The 22,831-nt window shown below is 44.0% G+C and overlaps 1 protein-coding gene across 1 annotated transcript in view; it reads left to right on the top strand.

Annotated features, from left to right (window-relative positions):
• LOC137628875 (retinoblastoma-like protein 1) overlaps nucleotides 1–22,201 on the top strand; it is a 53,916-nt gene extending 31,715 nt beyond the window's left edge. Inside the window, 15 exon segments of the mRNA XM_068360126.1 lie at nucleotides 164–415; nucleotides 695–876; nucleotides 1,032–1,242; nucleotides 1,680–1,784; nucleotides 2,435–2,545; nucleotides 2,799–3,012; nucleotides 14,544–14,776; nucleotides 14,886–15,008; nucleotides 15,010–15,060; nucleotides 15,254–15,430; nucleotides 15,432–15,468; nucleotides 15,471–15,560; nucleotides 18,846–19,012; nucleotides 19,478–19,654; nucleotides 21,097–22,201. Coding sequence (XP_068216227.1) covers nucleotides 164–415; nucleotides 695–876; nucleotides 1,032–1,242; nucleotides 1,680–1,784; nucleotides 2,435–2,545; nucleotides 2,799–3,012; nucleotides 14,544–14,776; nucleotides 14,886–15,008; nucleotides 15,010–15,060; nucleotides 15,254–15,430; nucleotides 15,432–15,468; nucleotides 15,471–15,560; nucleotides 18,846–19,012; nucleotides 19,478–19,654; nucleotides 21,097–21,372 — 2,406 coding nt within the window. The 3' untranslated portion in view covers nucleotides 21,373–22,201.
• The last annotated feature ends 630 nt before the right edge of the window (nucleotides 22,202–22,831 follow it).

Raw genomic sequence — 22,831 nt, 5'->3', positions numbered from 1 at the left:
CCAAGGTAAATTGATTGTAGTACTACTCTCCTATATAGGTTATGTATTATGTATTCATGATTTATTTTAAAACCTTTATTTTTGTGTGTATTACTTATGATACACTTCATACATTTTACTATAGTTAGTCACCAATTAAAAGATTTTCTTGCATAATATTTAGGTTCTAAAGGGTGGCAATGAAGGTACGGGCTTGTTGGAACAATCTAACTTTGACCATAATGTCAAAGAAGTAAAAAATGCGTACGAAGAGTATTTGCTGAGTTATGGCGAGTTTGACGAGAGAATGTTTCTGAACGAGGACGATGTCGTGAAGGCAGTCGCTGGTTCGTCGCCCCCCTCAGCTTCAGCGTCCTTTAATAGCTCGCCTATTGACAATCCTTCTGTGCGCCAGGCAAGACGAAACTTAGGCCAGGTATGTTATGTATTTTTTCTGTTGTTACTTTCAAAGTAGTTTTTGAAAAACTCACAAGCTTAGACTAAGTGCCTGCTACAAAGTTTTGACAAATAGAAATTTAGCTTACCTAGCCAGGTAAGCAGTGGTTTGTAGGATTTTGAAAATGTTCGTGTATGCTATGTTCAGCAGAGTACTCTAGGTTGAGAAATTTAATCTTTGGTATCTTGTATTTCCGTAATTAATTTTTTTTTTTTTTTTTTTTTTTTTTTATACGACTGATGATCATCTTTTTTCCAGTCTTTTGATGGAGATCAGCACCTGGTGCCGCAGACCCCCATCACTGGCAGGCGATACACGATTGACCGTCCGAATATTGGTACCACGCCGTTAACCGTTGTCACGTCCGGGCTTCAGAAGCTTTATACATTGATCTCAGGCCGTAAAAATAATGCTAGTGAGGTGTTAAGAGATATTTTCAGGTGGGTTGGATGTTATCTGAATTTATTTACATTACTGTAGTTGCATATTTTGGATTAATGTAGCTGTTTTTGACATCCTTAGTAGCCTCTCCTATGCAACTAGATGTGTGAAGTGAAATATGGATAAGATTTGAGAAGGCCTTGTGAATTTACAGGAGCTGTAAGGTCAACCCAGAGGAAAAGATCACAGAGCTGGTTACGGAAATGAGCGAGGAATTCTGCAGGCTGTATACCCAGGCAACAGAAGATTACACGGGTCCCAGCATGGACTTTGCCAAAATGAGGCTTCAGATGGGCCAGATGCTGTACTACACGTTTCTCGAACACATTCTGGTTGACGAAAGGAAACGCGGTGTGGACTTTACGGTAATTTCTCTATTCATACCTTTACAGTTGATCTTGTGTGAAGTTTATTGTTAGGTTGGTAAGGTCTTCAATTTACAAACATTTGGAAATACTAACAAATTCAAGTAAAGGGCTAAGTCAAAGGTATTGTAGCTATAGTTCATAATGAAGTACGGTAACGAAACTATTACTGTATATGATTTAATTCTGGAAGCAAAATGATATTTACAATATGAAACAGGACTACTGGTTGGATTTTGCAGCTGAAAATTGTTTTTGAGTTAGGTGAAGTCAGTCCTAGACCAAAATTTAACAAAATTTCACTTGAAAACAATTTGATTTGCAGCCAGCTTCTTGGACCCTATGAAGTTTGTAAGTTGAGGACATTCTGTACAATATTTTAGTTTATACTGTAATATATATGTATATTTTGTCAGCATTTTATTTCTCTCTTTCAGGCAATTCTTATGGAAGACTTGTTTCACAAGACCCTCTTTACATGCTGCCTTGAAATAGTTTTGAAATCGTACAATGACCCAAGACGGTTTCCTTGGTCGTTGCAGGTAAGGCTGTCTTTTTGTGCCTTTAAATTGTGGTATTCAGTTATGTGGCCTACTCGAAAAAAAAAGGTATTGTTATTACTAGCTAAGCTACAACCCTATTTGGAAAGCAGGGTGCCATATGCCCAAGGGTTCCAACAGGATAAAATAGCCCAGTGAGGGAAGTAAACGAATAAGCTACGAAAGAAGTGATGAGCAATTATTATAGAATAGATGTCATATACTGTATAAACCATAGACTTGTCAGCCTGTTCAATATAAAATTATTCTCTAAAAGTTTAAACTTAAGTTCTACTGATTCAACTGCCTGACGAGGAATAAAACTTTAGAATACTGTGTAGTATTGAGACTTATGGTGGAGAAGGCATAACTATTAGAAATAACTGCATTTAAGCTTGTGATTAAGCCAAGAGCTCTTTTGGTAACATTTCATATTTTCAATACTGCCCTTACTTATGAGCCAAGCATGTGAGACTGATGTCACATAGGTTTGCTTTGTATAGGATGCTTAGTTATATTAGAAAAAAAAATTATCTTCATAGTTTTTCTACTACAGTAATTGTCTTAACTTATATTTTTTTCTCATGTTTAGTTTTTTATTTCTGTTTATTTACTACATTGGTGATTTAGTCTATTTTTTTTCTTTTTTTAAGGTAGGAAATGTTGAACCTTACTATTTCATCAGGGTTATTGAGCCTGTCATCCGGTCTGAAAAACAATCTGACAACCAGCTGTCTCGAGAGCTTGTGAAACATTTGAAGGGGGTGAGTATTTGTGTATAGCTTTCCTTATCAGCATTGAAGTATGTTTGGTTTGTCTAATTGTTTTTAGAATTGGTATCTGTGTTAATGAATATCAGGGGTAGTTTATGAAAATAACTGAAATCTTTGTAAGCAGTTGAAAAGAAATTTGCTTCAGATGTATTAAATTAGATGGTAAGCTAATGATCGTTTTTTTTTTTTTTTTTTTTTTTTTTTTTGTGGCAACTTTCTTAAATTGTAACATTTCCTTAAACAGGTTGAGGAACAGATCTTGGATTCCCTTGCGTGGAAGGGCAATTCCCCCATCTGGCGTAACTTCCAGAATGGGAACCAGGACATGCCCTCTTGCCAGGATGTCAACTTCTCGGATCAGCTGGAGACAGAAATGACATCTGCCACTCCAATGGGCTTCAGCTCTTCTTTAATGTCCCCAACCTTAAAACTAGTCAGCGATAAAACAACGCCAGCAAGTAAGCTTTTTTTCTTTTTTTCTCCAAGGATTATTGTTACTAGCCAGGTAAACACTAATTGGAAATCTTGAATCTAAATTGCCTAAGGGCTCTTAACAGGGTATGCAGCTACAGAATGCAATAATTATTATTATTTATGGCTGGTGAGATTGTTTAATGTGTGTTTGTTCCAACACGGAGTACTTACCTCGAACTACTTTCTTAGGAGTATCTGGGATCTCCTCCCTATCCGACTAAGAATTTTGCGTAGTTCCCCCTATCTCCGTTTCCTTTGTTGGGTCGCCCTGTGGTGGATGGATACTCGCCCTGAGGCGACCCTGGATCAGCACACGAGTGTGTGCTGCTAGTTCTGACTCGCCAGTAAGCATCTGGTCGCGGCGTAGATATCTCGCCGCTCTCTCACATCCCGTCCGACCCGCCTTTGTGTTACGTGTTTCCTTTGCGCTTCCCCATCCCTTTGTGCCTTACCATTCACATCCTTTCCCTGTGTTACTTGTGTTGTTTGGTGTTTTAGTGCTTTCCTTATGGAATCCCAGCTTCGCTGTCCCGGGCCTAAGGCTGGTAAGTCTTGCGGAGCGTGGCTCTCTAAGCCCGATGTAGATCCGCACACGTTCGGAGTGTGCGTCCTGGCCTGTACAACAGTGGGCCTTGTACGCAATGAAAAGAAGAAGTCGCCTAAGAAGCTAGGCGTCTCCTCGCCCTTGATGTCGCCTTCAGCTCCGTCGGAGAGAGGTTCTCCTTCCCCTTCCCCTACTCAGAGTAGGGGAAGGAGAGAGGTTCTCCTTCCCCTTCCCCTACTCAGAGTAGGGGAAGGAGAGAGGTTCTCCTTCCCCTTCCCCTACTCAGAGTAGGGGACAAGGTAAGTCCATTGCGGGGAAATGGCCCATTGCCGTTGCCCATGAGTCTGATGTCGATGATATTGATTGTATTGTGTCTACGCAGACATGTGGGGAGTCTGCTAGTGTGGCGGAAGTGTGTGCTGTAGACGAGGTTCTGGTGCCCGCAGGACCTGTCTCGAGGGTAGACCCGGTGTGGGGGAGGTCAGGAACGGCTCCTTCCCTTCCATCGTGGCAGTGCTTTACAGGTTCTGCGGTTTCCGGGGGTGTGCTTGACAAAGAAAGGCAGGCCACAGGCTCTTCAGACCCAGCCTCCATTGTGTGGACGGCACCTAGGACGCCCTTCAAGTCACCTTTGCGTCAGGGGGAAGAGTTTTCGGGCTGGTTCGCCTCCCGGAAGGCTCTACGCACGTCCCTGGCGCCTTCAGCAGCGCTCCCGTCGGACTTCATGCAACCCGTCACACCGGTAGCACAATTACAAGCCCCTAGGTTGTTGGCAGAAGATTCGGAGGACTCAGCTAGCTCCTATACTTCCTCTTCCTTCTCGGAGTATTCTTCGTCTTACAGTTCATCTTCTTCGGAGGACTTCAACAACCGAGAGACGAGAAGGAAGCGGAAGCGGGCTAGAAGGAAGAAGTCGATCTCGTACGCAGGCCCTTCGAGGAAGAAGGCCAAGGTTTCAAGGATGAAGAGAGAAGAGGAAGTGGGCTAAAGTGGCTCTCCTCCCCTAGCGGGTCGAACAGGGCTCTTGCCGCTCCAGTGCCTGCCTCACTGGCCGCTGGAGCCGCCCCCGCACCCTTGCCCAGTGTCTCTTCGGCTCCGTCCGCCCGTCGGATGCAGCCGTTGGCAGATGCAAACTTACCTTGCCTTTGCCCGGCAAGTCACCGGCTCCATCCGTCCAGTGGAGGCAGCCGCTGGCTCGGCCCAGCAGCATGGCATCCATACCCGTTGCCACGCCAGCCCCATCCAAGCATCGGAGGCAGCCGCTGGCATATCAGGGTACCTACACCCCACGGATTTCCCCGGGAGGGGGTAGACCCATGACGGCTACCTCCGTCCCGGCGGCTCCATCCGTGACGGAGGCAAAGTGGCTTTCCCCCCTAGCTGGTCGAACAGGGCTCTTGCCGTTCCAGTGCCTGCCTCAGTGGCCGCTGGAGCCGCCCCCGCGCCTTTCCCCAGTCGGATGCAGCCGTTGGCACACGTAAACTTTACCTTGCCTTTGCCCGGCAAGTTACTGGCTCCATCCGTCCAGCGGAGTCCCCCACTGGCTTGTCTTGGCAGCATGGCATCCATACCCGTTGCCACGCCAGCCCCATCCAAGCATCGGAGGCAGCCGCTGGCATATCAGGGTACCTACACCCCACGGATTTCCCCGGGAGGGGGTAGACCCATGACGGCTACCTCCGTCCCTGCGGCTCCATCCGTAATGGAGGCAGCCGCTCTATCGGACCAGCCAGAAGTGAGGGATACAGCCACTCCCACGGATGCAGCCGACACGGAGGATCAAGTTGTAGAGGGCTTGTTAGACACGGGCGAGTGTTCCCCCGGCGAATTGTCCTCGTATAGAAAAGTCCTGGCTCTGGTCCGCCACCACCACAGATTAGACGAGCCTAAACCGTCGTCAGAGCAGGCTTGGCTTTCAGATTTGGGGAGGATGGTGGATAACCCCGGCCAGCAGAAACCATCCTTGGCCCTACCGCTAGCACCGGACGTGGCACTAGGCATGGAGCACGTCGATAAATACGTTGAGGGACCTAAGAGCTCCCTAAGAGCCCAAGGCTCCTTCAAGCTCCTGCTGGGACTGAGGACCCAGAAGAAATTCTATATTTCAGACGGACGTCATGCAGGTCCCAGCTCGTTGGAAGAGGCCGTTGCAATGTTAAACCAGGCCAGTGCAGATGACAGAACCCTCACTGCACCAGTGGTTTTCTCTCAAGCGGTGGCCACCATGATGGAGGACACCTCGCAAGACATGGACAATGTGACATCCTGGCTGGACTAGTGGGCGTGCACCCTGGCAGAGTTCCAGCTATCTCACGACCTGTCAGTACCAGAGAATCAGGCCCTTCTACAAGAACTCATTCGTTCGGGAGGGAAGGCGATGAAGTCCCTTACCTTCCAGTCCCTGACCCAGACGGCAAACTGTGTGTTAAGGAGGAGGGACACGTCCTTAACAAGATCTCCCGTAGACTTCCCGAACAGGAAACAAAGTTTCTGAGGAATGCGCCGGTGTGGGGTGAGACCGTGTTCCCCCTGCAGGCAGTAGAGGAAACTATGGAGAGAGTGGGCAAAATTAAGGACTTAGTGGAGCCCAGGCAGTCAGGGGCAAGACTTCCTCCCCATAGGTGACCATCAGCGGACGTGGCCTACCCACCTACAGCACCAGGTAGACAGGAGGCCCCCTCCACTTTCTGGCAGCAATACCCGCGGGAGTGGTGCCCCGGCCCAGTCCTCCTTTAGACAAAAATACGCCGGCTCAAGGATTGCTGGCAGCCTTGAGGGAAGGGGATTTCATGATGTCCCTGGATCTCAAGGACGCCTATTTTCTGATCCCCGTGCATCCCTCCAGCAGGAAGTTCCTCAGAGTGAAGTGGGGATCCCAGTCACTGCAGTTCAGGACTCTCTGCTTCGGACTGTCAACGGCTCCTCATGTGTTCACAAGGGTGTTCACCGTAGTATCAGCCTAGGCCCACAAGCAGGGCATCAGGCTGATCCGGTACCTAGACGACTGGTTGCTGCTTTCAGCCTCAGAGACAGTCTTAAAGGAGCAAGGAGCAAAGCTATTGCAGTTCTGCAGGGAACTGGGGATCACCATCAACTTGGAAAAGTCCCAGTTAGTCCCCACCACCAGGGTGACGGACAGTACCTAGGGATGGTCTTGGACTCCCAATTAGGAAGGGCATTCCCCTCTCGAGAGGCTGAGCAACCTGGATCAAGTTATTCGACCATTCCTGACAGGTGTGCTAATGAGAGCCAAGGACTGGCATAGGCTCGTGGGCCACCTGGTCTCGTTGCAGAAGTTAGTTCCTCAGGGGAGGCTCGAGCTGAGGCCAGCCCAATGGAACCTGAAGGACCGCTGGTCACCGGGAGTCCCTCCTCAGGAACTAGTCAAGATGTCTCCGGACTCTAGGAACATGCTCCTCTGGTGGTCCGACAGGGCGAACACCCTAAAGGGTGTACCTTCGCGTCCGTTCCTCCAGAGGTGTTGCTCTTCACAGACGCATCAAAGGAGGGGTGGGGAGCCCATCTGCTCGTAGAGACAGCAGAGGGGAAGTGGTCCCCGAAGGAGAAGACCCTTCACATAAACATGCTCGAGCTACTAGCAGTCCAAAAGGCCCTCGCAAGGTTCACCCATCGTCTCCCGGGAAACACGGTAGCACTCATAAAGAAGCAAGGAGGATTGAGATGAAGGGAGTTGTGCAACCTCACGTCTCAAATACTGGAATGGGCCGAAAAGGAACACATCAGCCTCACAGCCAGGTTCATGCCGGGAAAAAGGAACGTTCTAGCTGACGGCCTCAGCAGGACAGGACAAGTAGTGGGGTCAGAGTGGTCCCTACACCCACAGGTAGCCCAGAAGGTCCTCCAGAGGTGGGGCTCACCGGTGATAGACCTTTTCGCCACGAGGCTCAACGCACAGCTCCCCGTGTTCTGTTCCCCTGTGCCAGACCCAGCAGTAGCGTTCGAGGACGTCTTCCAACACTCGTCGGACGGATTCGACGTATATGCCTTGACCCCCTTCCGGATTCTTAGGCAGGTTCTCAACAGGATCAGGCAGTCAAGAGATACAAGGTTGACTTTGGTAGTGCCCTGGTGGCCGGAGAGGGAGTGGTTCGTGGACCTACAAGACCCGGCTATCTTTCCTCCTTGGCCTCTGCCGATAAGAGAAGATCTGCTACACTAGCCCCACTTTCAAAGGTTTCACGAGAACCCCCAGTGCCTTCAGCTACACGCGTGGAGGTTATCGGGCGTCTACTAAGGAAGGAAGGATACTCAAAGAAGACAGCCTCGAGGATGACCGGTTATCTTAGGAAATCCTCGGTCATGGTTTACCAGGCCAAGTGGGCCCCATTTGTGAAGTGGTGTGCAGCTCAGAACCTAAGGCCCCTGGGTGCATCGGTCCACAGGATTGCAGACTTCCTGGTCTACCTAAGGGACAACCTAGGGGTTTCCATTCCAGCCATCAAAGGGGTGCGGGCAGCACTGGGACAAGTATTTCTACTCGGAGGCATTGACCTGGGGGCCTCTCTTCAGATTTCCATGATCATCAGGAGTTTCGAACAATCTTGTTCTCGGGTCCCGCAGTGGGAGGTGGCTAAGGTTCTCAAGGTTTTGTCTAGGCCACCCTTTGAACCTCTGTTATCCTGGATAAAGACCTCACCCTCAAGGCAGTGTTCTTACTAGCTCTGGCCTCAGCCAAGAGGGTGAGTGAACTCCACGAATTGTCGTTCGAGGTCTCACACTCGGAAGGGTGGAAGGACCTGGCCTTTTAAGTTTCTGCCTGATTTTGTGGCCAAAACACAGAACCCGGCCATCGTAGACCCAAGGTTTGAAGGGTTCTTGATCCTGGCGATCCCTCACTCAGACAACTCAGAAGACTTGTTCCTGTGCCCAGTGAGAACAATCAGGAAGTACCTTAACAGGACGGCCAGACATCAAGAGTCTGTTTCCTCAGGCCCAGTGAAGAAAGCAGTGTCTAAGAACACGGTCTCCTTCTGGCTTCGACAAATCATAAAAGGGCTTATGACAGTGAGGGGTCGGCAGTCCCTGGCAAGACACGACCCCATGACATTAGGGGCTTAGCACCTTCTTGGCATTGGACAAGAACATGGCAGTAGGTAAAATCATGCGGGCGGGCACATGGTCCAGGCAGTCCACCCTTACGGCCCACTAACTGAAAGATTACGAGGAAGTCCCTGGACTCCTCCTCCATTGGACCAGTCATTTCCGCCCTTCAACAAGTAAGGCAAGCCCCGGGGTAGCCTGAGGGGGTTAATAACAAGCGACACAAGTTTCCGCCTTACTCCCCCTTTTCCTTGCTACCCTTTTTGTCCCCTTCCTTTCCCTCGTCCCATGTGAGAGATGGATGATGTAGAAGACCATGTCCGGATTATGCATAAAGGTGAGATATTCAATCAAGTAGACTTTTGCGTGCTTCCCCCGACTCTCCTACCCTGGACCTAGCCTCCTATCTAGGTCCTGTATCACGTAGTGGTATGGCGGGTCATCCGGCCTGTAAGTCCACCCCCGCCTCCTAAAGTGTAAGTCTCCTAAGAAAGTAGTTCGAGGTAAGTACTCCGTGTTGGAACAAATCACAAATTTTAAGTAATTTGTATTTTTCCTAACAGTACTTACCTCGAACTACTTTCGGGTTATTGCCTGCCCATCCTGCCCCGGGTGCCTTACAGGAGATCGAATAGTATCTGGCGAGTCAGACCTAGCAGCACACTCTCGTGCGCTGACCCAGGGTCTCCTCAGGGCGAGTATCCATCCACCACGGGGCGACCCAACGAGGGAAACGGAGATAGGGGGAACTACGCAAAATTCTTGGTCGGATAGGGAGGAGATCCCAGATACTCCTAAGAAAGTAGTTCGAGGTAAGTACTGTTAGGAAAAATACAAATTACTTAAGATTTGTGATTTTGTGTTGGCAATGGTACCAGTAGATTGGGTTTTTGCATATATTGTACCACTATATAAGGGTAAGGGAGATGTGCATGAGTGTTGTAATTCCAGGGGTATTAGTTAGTTGAGTGTGGTGGGAAAAGTGTATGGTAGAGTACTGATTAATAGGATTAAGGATAAAACAGAGAATGCTATCTTAGAAATACTGGGTGGTTTTAGAAGAGGTAGGGGTTGTATGAATCAGATTTTTACAGTTAGGCAGATATGCGAGAAATATTTAGCTAAAGGTAAGGAGGTGTATGTTGCATTTATGGATCTGGAGAAAGCGTATGATAGAGTTGATAGGGAAGCAATGTAGAATGTGATGAGGTGATATGGAGTTGGTGGAAGGTTGTTGCAAGTAGTGAAAAGTTTCTACAAAGGTAGTAAAGCATGTGTTAGGATAGGAAATGAAGTGAGTGATTGGTTTCCGGTGAGAGAGGGGCTGAGACAGGGATGTGTGATGTCGCCGTGGTTGTTTAACTTGTATGTTAATGGAGTGGTGAGAGAGGTGAATGCTTGAGTGCTTGGACGAGGATTGAAACTGGTAGACGAGAATGACTATGAATGGGAGGTAAATCAGTTGTTGTTTGCGGACGATACTGTACTGGTTGCAGACGCGGAAGAGAAGCTTTGCCGGTTAGTGACAGAATTTGGAAGGGTGTGTGAGAGAAGGAAGTTGAGAGTTAATGTGGGTAAGAGTAAGGTTATGAGATGAACGAGAAGGGAAGGTGGTGCGAGGTTGAATGTCATGTTGAATGGAGTTACTTGAGGAGGTGGACCAGTTTTAAGTATTTGGGGTCTGTTGTTGCAGCAAATGGTGGAGTGGAAGCAGATGTACGTCAGAGAGTGAATGAAGGTTGCAAAGTGTTGCGGCAGTTAAGGGAGTAGTAGAAAATAGAGGGTTGGGCATGAATGTAAAGAGAGTTCTCTATGAGAAAGTTATTGTACCAACTGTGATGTTGGTACAACGGAGTTGTGGGGAATGAAAGTGACGGAGAGACAGAAATTGAATGTGTTTGAGATGAAATGTCTAAGGAGTATGGCTGGTGTATCTCGAGTAGATAGTGTTAGGAACGAAGTAGTGAGCGTGAGAACGGGTGTAAGAAATGAGTTAGCAGCTAGAGTGGATATGAATGTGTTGAGGTGGTTTGGCCATGTTGAGAGAATAGAAAATGGCTCTGCCAAAGAAGGTGATGAATGCAAGAGTTGATGGGAGAAGTACCAGAGGAAGGCCAAGGTTTTGGGTGGATGGATGGAGTGAAGGAAGCTCTGGGTGATAGGAGGATAGATGTGAGAGAGGCAAGAGAGCGTGCTAGAAATAGGAATGAATGGCGAGAGACGCAGTTCCGGTAGACTCAGCTGCTTCCTCCGGTGCCTTGGAAGACCGCGGAGGTAGGAGTACAGTAGTAGGGGATTCAGCGTTATGAAGCTTCATCTGTGGTGGATAACGGGGGAGTGTGGGCTGTGGCACCCCTAGCAGTACCAGCCGAACTCAGTTGAGTCCCTTGTCTGGCTCGGAGGAACGTGGAGAGGAGAGGTCCCCTTTTCTGTTTCATTTGTTTGATGTCGGCTAACCCCCAAATTTGGGGAAATGCCTTGGTATACGTATTATTATTATTATTATTATTATTATTATTATTACTAGCCAAGTTACAACCCTAGTTGGAAATGCAAGATGCTATAAGCCCAAGGGCTCCAACAGGGAAAAATAGCCCAGTTAGGAAAGGAAATAAATAAATGATGAGAACAAATTAACAATAAATCATTCTACAAACAGTAACAATGTCAAAACAGATATGTCATATAAACTATAAAAAGACTCTTGTCACCCTGTTCAACATAAAAGCATTAGCTGCAAGTTTCAACTTTTGAAGTTCTACTGATTCAACTACCCGATTAGGAAGATCATTCCACAACTTGGTCACAGCTGGAATAAAACTTCTAGAATACAGTGTAGTATAAAGCCTCCTGATGAAGAAGGCCTAGCTATTAGAATCAACTGCCTGACTAGTATTACAAACAGGATGGAATTGTCCAGGAAGATCTGAATGTAAAGGATGGTCAGAATTAAAACAAATCTTATGCAACATGCATAATGAACTAATTGAACGACGGTGCCAAAGATTAATATCTAGATCAGGAATAAGAAATTTGATAGACCGTAAGTTTCTGTCCAACAAATTAAGATGAGAATCAGCAGCTGAAGAACAGACGAGAACAATACTCGAAACAAGGTAGAATGAAAGAATTAAAACACTTCTTCAGAATAGATTGATCACGGAAAATCTTTAAAGATTTTCTCAATAAGGCAATTATTTGTGCAATTGAGGAAGACACAGACCTAATATGTTTCTCAATAGTAGTAAATTTGCTGTCGAGAATTGCACCTAAAATTTTAAGTCAAACTAAGTTAAAGAAACATTATCAATACTGAGATCAGGATGTTGAGGAGCCACTGTCCTCTACCTACTTACAATCTAAGTTAAAGAAACATTATCAATACTGAGATCAGGATGTTGAGGAGCCACTGTCCTCTACCTACTTACAATCAAAGTATGAGTTTTGTTAGGATTCAACTTCATATCCCATGATTTGCACCATGCCTCTAATTTTAGCTAGATTTCTATTAAGGTATTCAGCAACCCCAGATCTACATTTAGGGGATGAAATTGATGCAAAGAGAGTAGCATCATCTGCATATGCAACAAACTTGTTTTCTTGGCCAAACCACATGTCATATGTATATAGTATGAAATGTAATGGGCCAAGAACACTACCCTGTGGAACACCAGATATCACATTCCTATACTCACTATGGTGCCTATCAACAGCAATTCTTGAGACTTATTACTTAAAATAATTGACAATAATGCTAAGAAACGACCCACCCACTCTCAACTGTTTGAGTTTGAAAACAAGGGCCTCATGATTAACACGGTCAAAGGCAGCACTAAAATCAAGGCCAATCATACAAACTTCCGGACCACAATCAAGAGATTTCTGTACATCATTGGAGACTGTAAGAATGGCATCACATGCTCCAAGGTCTTTACAAAAACCAAATTGCAAACTAGGGAATAGATGATTACCTTCAGCAAACTTATTAAGACGTTTTGCCAGAAGACGTTCAAAAACTTTAGATATGGGAGTTATGGAAATTGGGCGGTAATCAGTTGGATTTGAGCTACCACAAACACATTTACATAGAGGAGTAACATTACCAATTCTCCAGCAAGTGCTTAAAGCTCCTCTTCTTGCTAACTTGCACAAAATAACATAACTTTGGAGCTAAGAAAGCTGCTGTCTTTATAAAAAAAAACAGGAAAAATACCATTTGGGTTTACACCTTCATAAGCATCAAGGTTCATCAACAGAGCTTTAATTTCACAAGATTGAAAAGCTAAACTAGTTAGTTTAGCCTCAGGAAAACAGGTGTGAGGAAGTTTAAGTTTTTCATGACTCTCTTTACTGTCAAAAACATCAGCCAATAGGGTTGCCTTTTCCTTAGGACAGTGAGTGACTGAGACATCTGGTTTAAGTAAAGGAACTGTTGCATCTACACCAGAGTGCAGATTTAAGGGTAGACCACCATTTATGTTCCTGAGTTGTACCAGAAAGGGTTTCTTTTATGGTTAAATTGTATTCCTTTTCAGTTGAAGCGTAAACTCTGAGCAAAAGCTCGAAGCTGAGTATAGTTGTTCCAGGTCAAATCTGATCTGTTACCCTTCCAAAGATGATAGGCCTCCTGCTTCTCCAAATAAGCACGTCTACAATCATCATTGAACCACGGTTTGTCCTTCACTCAGTTCCTTAGCACACGAGAAGGGATACGCCTATCAATTATGTTGACTAGATTCTCATTCAAAGAGGCAACAGGATCAACATTACTATATAATGGTGACCAATTCAAGCACATAAGATCATGCAAAATCCTATTCTGCTTTAGATTTCCTATATATTTTACAAGAGTATGATGCATCAGGGACTGGCTGCTCAGTCTTCACTACTAATGAAATCAAGGCATGATCAGATGTCCCAACTGGCGAACCAACCTTACCTGTTATAACGCCAGGGGAGTTGGTGTATACGAGGTCCAAGCAATTACCAGACCTGTGAGTAGCTTCACTTATGATTTGCTCAGCCTGATTCAGAGGCAAAATCTAAAGCTCTTAAGCCATGGTGATCGGTAGGAGAGATAGAACTTATCCACTCCCTAGGGTGGGTATTGAAATCACCAACAAAGACACAAAGAAGCCTTTCTGTCATCTTTTTGTATCTTAGCCATAATGGTAAGAAGTCAGTCGAAGATAGAATCATTTATGTCTGGATTCCAGTAGATCAAACACAAATAAATAGTAATACACAAGCTTTAAAGGAGAACTAATAATAGGTTAATTATATTAAGATTGATAACAAAGTCAAATACTGTGTATCTTGGTGTGAAAGTTGGCCATTTAGCCTCTAAAGTCATCCTCAAGTGGGGGGTTGTCTTATATAACAGAAGCAAACTTAAATCTTGTGGCATATTGGTTCAGGAAACCAGGCCTAACCCTATGCTAGTACTAACGACAGCCTCGGTGCAGTAACTAACTATGTAATTACTTTCTTTAAAACTATTCACATTCAAATGCAACAGTAATAATGTAAGGAAATTACCATTACTTGAAAGTTCCACAATAAAATTCTATTGAACCAAGAGAAAGACTGTATCAATATGAATATCATGCCTTAGATGACCGCGGAGGTAGCAGCAGTAGGGGATTCAGCATTATGAAGCTTCATCTGTGGTGGATAATGTGGGAGGGTGGGCTGTGGCACACTAGCAGTACCAGCTGAACTCGGTTGAGTCCCTTGTCAGGCTGGAGGAACGTAGAGAGTAGAGGTCCCCTTTTTTGTTTTGTTTCATTGTTGATGTCGGCTACCCCCCAAAATTGGGGGAAGTACCTTGGTATATGTATGTATGTATGTATTTGGAAGTTACACCAGATAAGGAAACCTTTTGTATTTGGTGCTTATATCTTATTACAGATCTCCAACTCTCACCCCTGTCAACTCTGTCAGAGAGGTTTCAATCTCCGATGGGCCAGTCGTCCGCCAAGAGGACCCTCTTCCCAACAACATCGTCTGGGCCCGTAGCCCCAGCGCCGAATGCACTCACCATGGCCAGGCCTTCCACTCTTACCAATCGTATGCAGAGTGTCACTTCTGTAGTTTCATCAGGTTCCCCAGTGCAGAAGATACCAAGCAGGATAACTGTCCAGGTGCAGTAGCGTAGTTTTTATGATGATTCTTTTTTTATTTCAAAAAGTTAGTTTTGAAATACATTATTCCATTGTGATTTTCCCCTAATAGTGCAGAACCTTATTGCAGGTCAAGGAGAATGGTGTTACGACACTGTATTCTCTACCCGCTAATCAAGAAGATAACCAGTCTGAATCAAATGAAGAGTCTTCCTCTTCAGAGAAGCCAGCGGATACCCCAAATACAGAGAAGAAAAAAAGACAAGCCAAAGAGACATGGCTCTTTTGCCCTCTTCTGTCGAAAGGTGAGGCTTAGTTGGATATTGTCCGAATATATATGGTTTTGTGAAGGTAAAAACTTGAAACCACCCAAAAAATTCTGTTAGAGGGCTTGGTGATCATTGACTTGAGAGGTTCTTGATATATTTTTCTATAAATGTGTTTAGGTCTTTTTTTTTATACTAGCTTATAAAATGTTATTCATATTTCTTCTGACAGTTTTACACCCTGGCAAATATGAGGCTGAGAGAGTTATGTGATAGATTGGACATAACCGATAAGGAGCTGAGGAAGAAAATATGGACCTGTTTCGAGCACTCCATCATCCATTACACTGAGCTGATGCGAGATCGCCACATGGATCAAATGGTCATGTGTGCCATCTACATCACTTGCAAAAGTCACTCAAAATGATCGGATATTCCAGGAGATCATGAGCATTACAGGAATCAGCCCCAGGCTGCTTCCCATGTTTATCGCAGCGTTCTTATTACAAGGTCTGCTACTGCATCGTCGTCGTCTGAAGGTACTCTCTCCTCTCTCTCTCTCCTCTCTCTCTCTCTCTCTCTCTCTCCTCTCCTCTCTCTCTCTCTCTCTCTCTCTCTCTCTCTCTCTCTCTCATCTCTCTCTCCTCCTCTCTCTCTCTCTCTCTCTCTCTCTCTCTCCTCCTCTCTCTCTCTCTCTCTCTCTCTCTCTCTCTCTCTCTCTCTCTCTCTCTCCTCTCTCTCCTCTCTCTCTCTCTCTCTCTCTCTCTCTCTCTCTCTCTCTCTCTCTCTCTCTCTCTCTCTCTCTCTCCTCTCTCTCTCTCTCCTCTCCTCTCCTCTCTCTCTCTCTCTCTCATATATATATATATATATATATACTGATCTTCCTAATCAGGCAGTTGAATCGGTGGAACTTCAAAATTTCAACCTTGGTGAATGTTATGTTGAACAGGCTGATATAAATTTTTTTTTAGTTTATGTATGAAAGTTCCTTCAGCCTAATCAGGGACTCAACCGAGTTCAGCTGGTACTGCTAGGGTGCCACAGCCCAACCTCCCACATTTCCACCACAGATGAAGCTTCATAATGCTGACTCCCCTACTGCTGCTACCTCCGCGGTCATCTAAGGCACCGAGGAAGCAGCAGGGCCTACTGGAACTGCGTCACAATCGCTCGCCATTCATTCCTATTTCTAGCACGCTCTCTTGCCTCTCTCACATCTATCCTCCTATCACCCAGAGCTTTCTTCACACCATCCATCCACCCAAACCTTGGCCTTCCTCTTGTACTTCTCCCATCAACTCTTGCATTCATCACCTTCTTTAGCAGACAGCCATTTTCCATTCTCTCAACATGGCCAAACCACCTCAACACATTCATATCCACTCTAGCCGCTAACTCATTTCTTACACCTGTTCTCTCCCTCACCACTTCGTTCCTAACCCTATCTACTCGAGATACACCAGCCATACTCCTTAGACACTTCATCTCAAACACATTCAATTTCTGTCTCTCCATCACTTTCATTCCCCACGACTCCGATCCATACATGACAGTTGGTACAGTCACTTTCTCATATAGAACTCTCTTTACATTCATGCCCAACCCTCTATTTTTTACTACTCCCTTAACTGCCCCCAACACTTTGCAACCTTCATTCACTCTCTGACGTACATCTGCTTCCACTCCACCATTTGCTGCAACAATAGACCCCAAGTACTTAAACTGATCCACCTCCTCAAGTAACTCTCCATTCAACATGACATTCAACCTTGCACCACCTTCCCTTCTCGTACATCTCATAACCTTACTCTTACCCACATTAACTCTCAACTTCCTTCTCTCACACACCCTTCCAAATTCTGTCACTAGTCGGTCAAGCTTCTCTTCTGTGTCTGCTACCAGTACAGTATCATCCGCAAACAACAACTGATTTACCTCCCATTCATGGTCATTCTCGCCTACCAGTTTTAATCCTCGTCCAAGCACTCGAGCATTCACCTCTCTCACCACTCCATCAACATACAAGTTAAACAACCACGGCGACATCACACATCCCTGTTTCAGCCCCACTCTCACCGGAAACCAATCACTCACTTCATTTCCTATTCTAACACATGCTTTACTACCTTTGTATAAACTTTTCACTGCTTGCAACAACCTTCCACCAACTCCATATAACCTCATCACATTCCACCTTGCTTCCCTATCAACTCTATCATATGCTTTCTCCAGATCCATAAACGCAACATACACCTCCTTACCTTTTGCTAAATATTTCTCGCATATCTGCCTAACTGTAAAAATCTGATTCATACAACCCCTACCTCTTCTAAAACCACCCTGTACTTCTAAGATTGCATTCTCTGTTTTATCCTTAATCCTATTAATCAATACTCTACCATACACTTTTCCAACTACACTCAACAAACTAATACCTCTTGAATTACAACACTCATGCACATCTCCCTTACCCTTATATAGTGGTACAATACATGCACAAACCCAATCTACTGGTACCATTGACAACACAAAACACATATTAAACAATCTCACCAACCATTCAAGTACAGTCACACCCCCTTCCTTCAACATCTCAGCTTTCACACCGTCCATACCAGATGCTTTTCCTACTCTCGTTTCATCTAGTGCTCTCCTCACTTCATCTATTGTTATCTCTCTCTCATTCTCATCTCCCATCACTGGCACCTCAACACCTGGAACAGCAATTATATCTGCCTCCCTATTATCCTCAACATTCAGCAAACTTTCAAAATATTCTGCCCACCTTTTCCTTGCCTCCTCTCCTTTTAACAACCTTCCATTTCCATCTTTCACTGTCTCTTCAATTCTTGCGCCAGCCTTCCTTACTCTCTTCACTTCTTTCCAAAACTTCTTATTCTCTTCATATGACTGACCCAATCCCTGACCCCACCTCAGGTCAGCTGCCCTCTTTGCCTCACGTACCTTGCGCTTTACTTCCACCTTTTTCTCGCTATATTTTTCATACTTCTCTATACTATTACTCTGCAGCCATTCTTCAAAAGCCCTCTTTTTCTCTTCCACTTTCACCTTCACTCCTTCATTCCACCATTCACTGCCCTTCCTCATGCTGCCTCCAACAACCTTCTTGCCACATACATCACTTGCAATCCCAACAAAATTTTCTTTTACTAACTTCCACTCCTCTAAATTACCAGTTTCTCTTACTCTCACCTCATCATATGCCATTTTCAACCTTTCCTGATATTTACTTTTTACCCCCGGTTTTATTAGCTCTTCAATCCTCACTACCTCCCTTTTACATCCACCTACTCTATTCCCCCACTCTTTTGCTACAACTAATTTTCCTTCCACCAAAAAATGATCAGACATACCGTTAGCCATACCCCTAAACACGTGCACGTCTTTCAATCTTCCAAACATTCTTTTAGTTACCAACACATAATCCATTAATGCCCTTTCTATGTTCCTTCAGTAGACTGAAGGAACATAGAGAGTAGAGGTCCCCTTTTTGTTTTGTTTCATTGTTGGTGTCGGCTACCCCCCAAAATTGGGGGAAGTGCCTTGGTATATGGATGGATGGATGTATGAAAGTTAAATTTTTATGTTACTGTTCTTTAAATATTTAATTCTAATTGTTCATTACTTCTCGTGCAGTTTGATTTCCTTTCCTCATTTGGCCATTTTTCCTTTTTGGAGCCCTTGGGCTTTTAGCATCCTTCTTTTCCAACTAGGGTCGTAGCTTAGTTAATAAGAATAATAATAATATGGAGTGTTTTTTTGTATTTTTATGCCTAAAATCATGTATAAATCTAATTCAGCAGGTGTCAGTACACAACAAAGCAATGCTCCCCCACCTACTCCGAGCCAGATGACTGGCACTTCCACGAGTTTCGAGTCAGAGGAACGTGGTGATCTCATCTTATTTTATAATCAAGTTTATGTACAGAAAATGAAAGCTTTTGCTTTGAAATTTAGAGCTGCTCAAGAGGTAGGTCTGGGAAAATAATTTCTGTCGAGCCTCAGTTCTACTTGTTAGGATTTTAGTTGTTGAAGGGCAGACTTTCTGGAAATATTCCTTAAAGAGTTTTTCTCAACCCTGGAGTACTTATTATAGTTGGAGATTTTAAGAATTGTTTTTAATAGAGAATGTAGCTTTTCAAGATGTAAAAGAGCATATAGCTTTTCAAGATTGAATATAGAATGTAAATTTATAAGATAGTGAAATATTGCCTCAAGAATTTGTCTCAATCCTGTGACCTAGTTCAAGTGCTTATTGAAGTTGAACGAGTTTCAGGTATTTGTTGAATGGAGAATATAGCTTTTCAAGATTGAATGAAAATGTAACTTGAGGTACCAAGGTATTAATTTACTGCTGTATTAGAAATTGTTAATTTTCTTTTCAGCTGATATTTTTGCAATGGATGACTAAAATAGGTTTTTTTTTTTTTATCAGGGAGATATCCCTCCTTTATCGCCGTTACCTGTCGTGAGGCAAACTCCAGTGTCGCCTAGGCGTCGGATATCGACAAATCACTCTGTATTTATCAATTCTTTGAGCCCCATGAAAGGCAACACAGCCATGTCTCCAAGGAAGCCTTTACCATACTATTTCAATCGCAGTCCAGCAAAGGTGAGTTGTTAATACTGTGGATAAATTTGACTCTCTCTCTCTCTCTCTCTCTCTCTCTGCAAATATGGGAACGGCTGTTCATATCCTGACCTTGAGGGCTAAAATTAACACGTAAAATTTCAAGGGATGATGTGGGTTGGCTAGTAATTTTGATGGAAGTGATGTTATGGAATTTGAATTATTATTTTTACGGGCTAAGCTACAACCTTAGTTGGGAAAAGCAAGGTGTAACAGGGATAAATATTTTATTCAAATTTTGTTTACTTTTGTAGAATGGTGGGATTTTAGACAAAAGAAATAATTCTGATAACACCAGATAAAGTAACGAGTTTTTAAAGAGGATTAATTTTTCATTTAAACTATGAATAATCTCTTAGGGTATGGGAAGGGAGTTTTCCTTTATTATTACTACTACTACTACTTGCTAAGCTACAACCCTAGTTGGGAAAGCAGGATGCTATAAGCCCAGGGGCTCCAGCAGGGAAAATAGCACAGTGAGGAAAGGAAAAAAGGAAAAATAAAATATTTTAAGAACAGTAACATTAAAATAAATAACTCCTATAAAACTAAATAAACTTTAACAAGAGGAAGAGAAATTAGATAGAATAGTGTGCCCGAGTGTACCCTCAAGCAAGAGAACTCTGACTCAAGACAGTGGAAGGCCATGGTATAGAGGCTATGGCACTACCCAAGACTAGAGAACAATGGTTTGATTTTAGTGTCCTTCTCCTAGAAGAGCTGCTTACCAAAGCTAAAGAGTCTTTTACCCTTAACAAGAGGAAAGTAGCCACTGAACAATTGCAGTGCAGTAACCCCTTGGGTGAAGAAGAATTGTTTGGTAATCTCAGTGTTGTCAGGTGTATGAGGACAGAGGAGAATATGTAAAGAATAGGTTTATGTGTAGGCAAAGATAAAATGAACTGTAACCAGAGAAAAGGATCCAATGAAGTACTGTCTGGCCAGTCAAAAGATGTCGTAACACCCTAGTGGTAGTATCTCAACGGGTGGCTGGTGCCCTGGCCAATCTACTACCTAGCCTCAAGTGGATAGATATGACCTTTCTCTTCAAGTTCAGTGCTAATGATTATGCCTCAATATAGTTCTAAACCAGTTTTATTCTTTACTATTTTGCTGATTTGTTAAATGATTGTCCTAGTGAATAATTAGTTTTATTTTCCCCATAATACAAGCATTCTTATTGTGTTGGCGGCAGATGAAGTCAGTAAACAGTCTTCTAAATTCCTTGAGAGTGCACTAGGGTATACGTTTAATTTTTTTTATTCAGTACTTCTTGCATGCAGTTTATTGCCTTATATCCTTTCCTCGCTGGGCTATTTTCCATTTGAGTCCTTAGGCTTATAGCATCTTGCTTTTCCAACTAGGATCGTAGGTTGGCAAGTAATAATAATAAAAATCTTTAATTTTTAACTTTTATCCAATAGGATTTAAGAGTCATCAATACCATGCTGAAAATGAAAGGAGTCGGAGGGAAGCGTCTTCTGGGGGACATGGACAATGCCCAGGACATGAAGAGACCATTGATTGGCGGCATCACGAGGCGCATACAAGGCGTCTTGGGTGACAGGCTATCGGCCACACCCACCCCAGATATCCAGCAGAACGATTCCACCGTCAACACGGAAAACAACGTCGCGCCGCAGAATGGACATGCAGCGGAGCCCTCTAGCGTAGATATCATGAAGTCTGAGCAAACTTAGCCTTTAGGCTTTTGTTTAGGGATGTTACAATTGGATTTGGTTATAGCTTTCAATCAAATACTTTTACGTCTGTAGACGTCTCACGTATGGCGATAGAATTTCCATTGCTGGAAGATGGAAATTTGCCGAAGGTGTTTCTACCTACAGAACACAGAATTCCCCCCCACCCAACAACTTCGCATTTGGTAGTCATATCAGTCATTGAATAGAAATTATGATGATTCTCTCTCTCCTCTCTCTCTCTCTCTCAGTACATAATGCTTAGCTTATTGTATTTGTACTTCCTGGTTTTTGTTATCTTTATATAGATTACAAATTTTGAAATCTAATTTGTACACATTGACATTAAGTTTTGTTGACCCTGTTTTTATGCCAAGATGAATTGGTAGATGTTCGACCAGAATGCAAATTCTTATGTTTTGATGGCAATACTTTACGTTCATTAGTGGAGTTTGAACACTTGGCGTTGGGCCTAACGAGGTGTTCATAATTCAGTTGACTGATTGAACAAATTTTATACATGTTTATATAGTGATGCTTATATAGAAGAGGTTTATCGTTGTAATTCAAAGTTTTTAATTTGCAATTTAAAGTTGTATCCATTTTATTTTGAATTTATTGAAATATATTACATTTCATTGCCAGTGCAATGGCTGGATTTATAGCTAAAGGTAATGTATCCATAAGCAGTAGGATTGTCTTATGTTTTTAAGGCAAATTAAAACAAAGAAAATTAATTTAAAATTTATGTTGCAACGCAACTCTGAAAGTGCAAACGGTTGGTCAAATACAATATAATTTTTGTAAAATAAAGCTGCGTAGAGCTCCAGATTTATTTCTTTGCATCCTCTGAGTTTTGGTCTATTGTGACATGTATTTATGTGTATTTGTTTTATATTATGTTATTATTATTTGTTCCAACATGGAGTACTTACCTCGAACTACTTTCTTAGGAGTTACTGGGAACTCTTCCCATCCGACCAGAATTTTGTGTAGTTTACCCTATTCCCGTTTTCTATGGGGTTAACCTCAGGCGGAGTGATACGCGCCCAGAGGCGACCCGGGGTCGGAGAGCATGCTTGCTCAGGTTGTGCTCCTCAGTAAGTTTCTGGTCGCGGCATGATTATCATCTCGCCGCGCTCTCCTCTCCCAGTGCAACCCTTTGTGTTCCCCGACCCTTTGTGTCTACCACGTGTTCATTCCTTATCCTTCCTCTGTGTCTCTTGGTGTCTTAGTGTTGCGTTATGGAGCATCCCCGCCGTTGCCCTGGGCCTGGGGCCGGGAAATCTTGTGGGGCTTTTCTTTCTAAGCCCGAAGTCGATCCCCACTCTCGGTGTTTGTCGTGTAGGGGGCAAGGTGTGTTCCCCTACAATCACGTGTCCGGAGTGCGAGTCTTGGACCGAGATCCAGTAGGTCCTCTACGGCACGAAGAAGAAGAAAGCGGCAAAGAAATCGCCCA

This window comes from Palaemon carinicauda, chromosome 36, assembly GCF_036898095.1.
Source record: "Palaemon carinicauda isolate YSFRI2023 chromosome 36, ASM3689809v2, whole genome shotgun sequence".
Taxonomy (NCBI): Eukaryota; Metazoa; Arthropoda; class Malacostraca; order Decapoda; family Palaemonidae; genus Palaemon; species Palaemon carinicauda.
The sequence above is the reverse complement of the archived record's forward strand: the minus strand, read 5'-3'. Positions and strand labels throughout refer to the sequence as shown.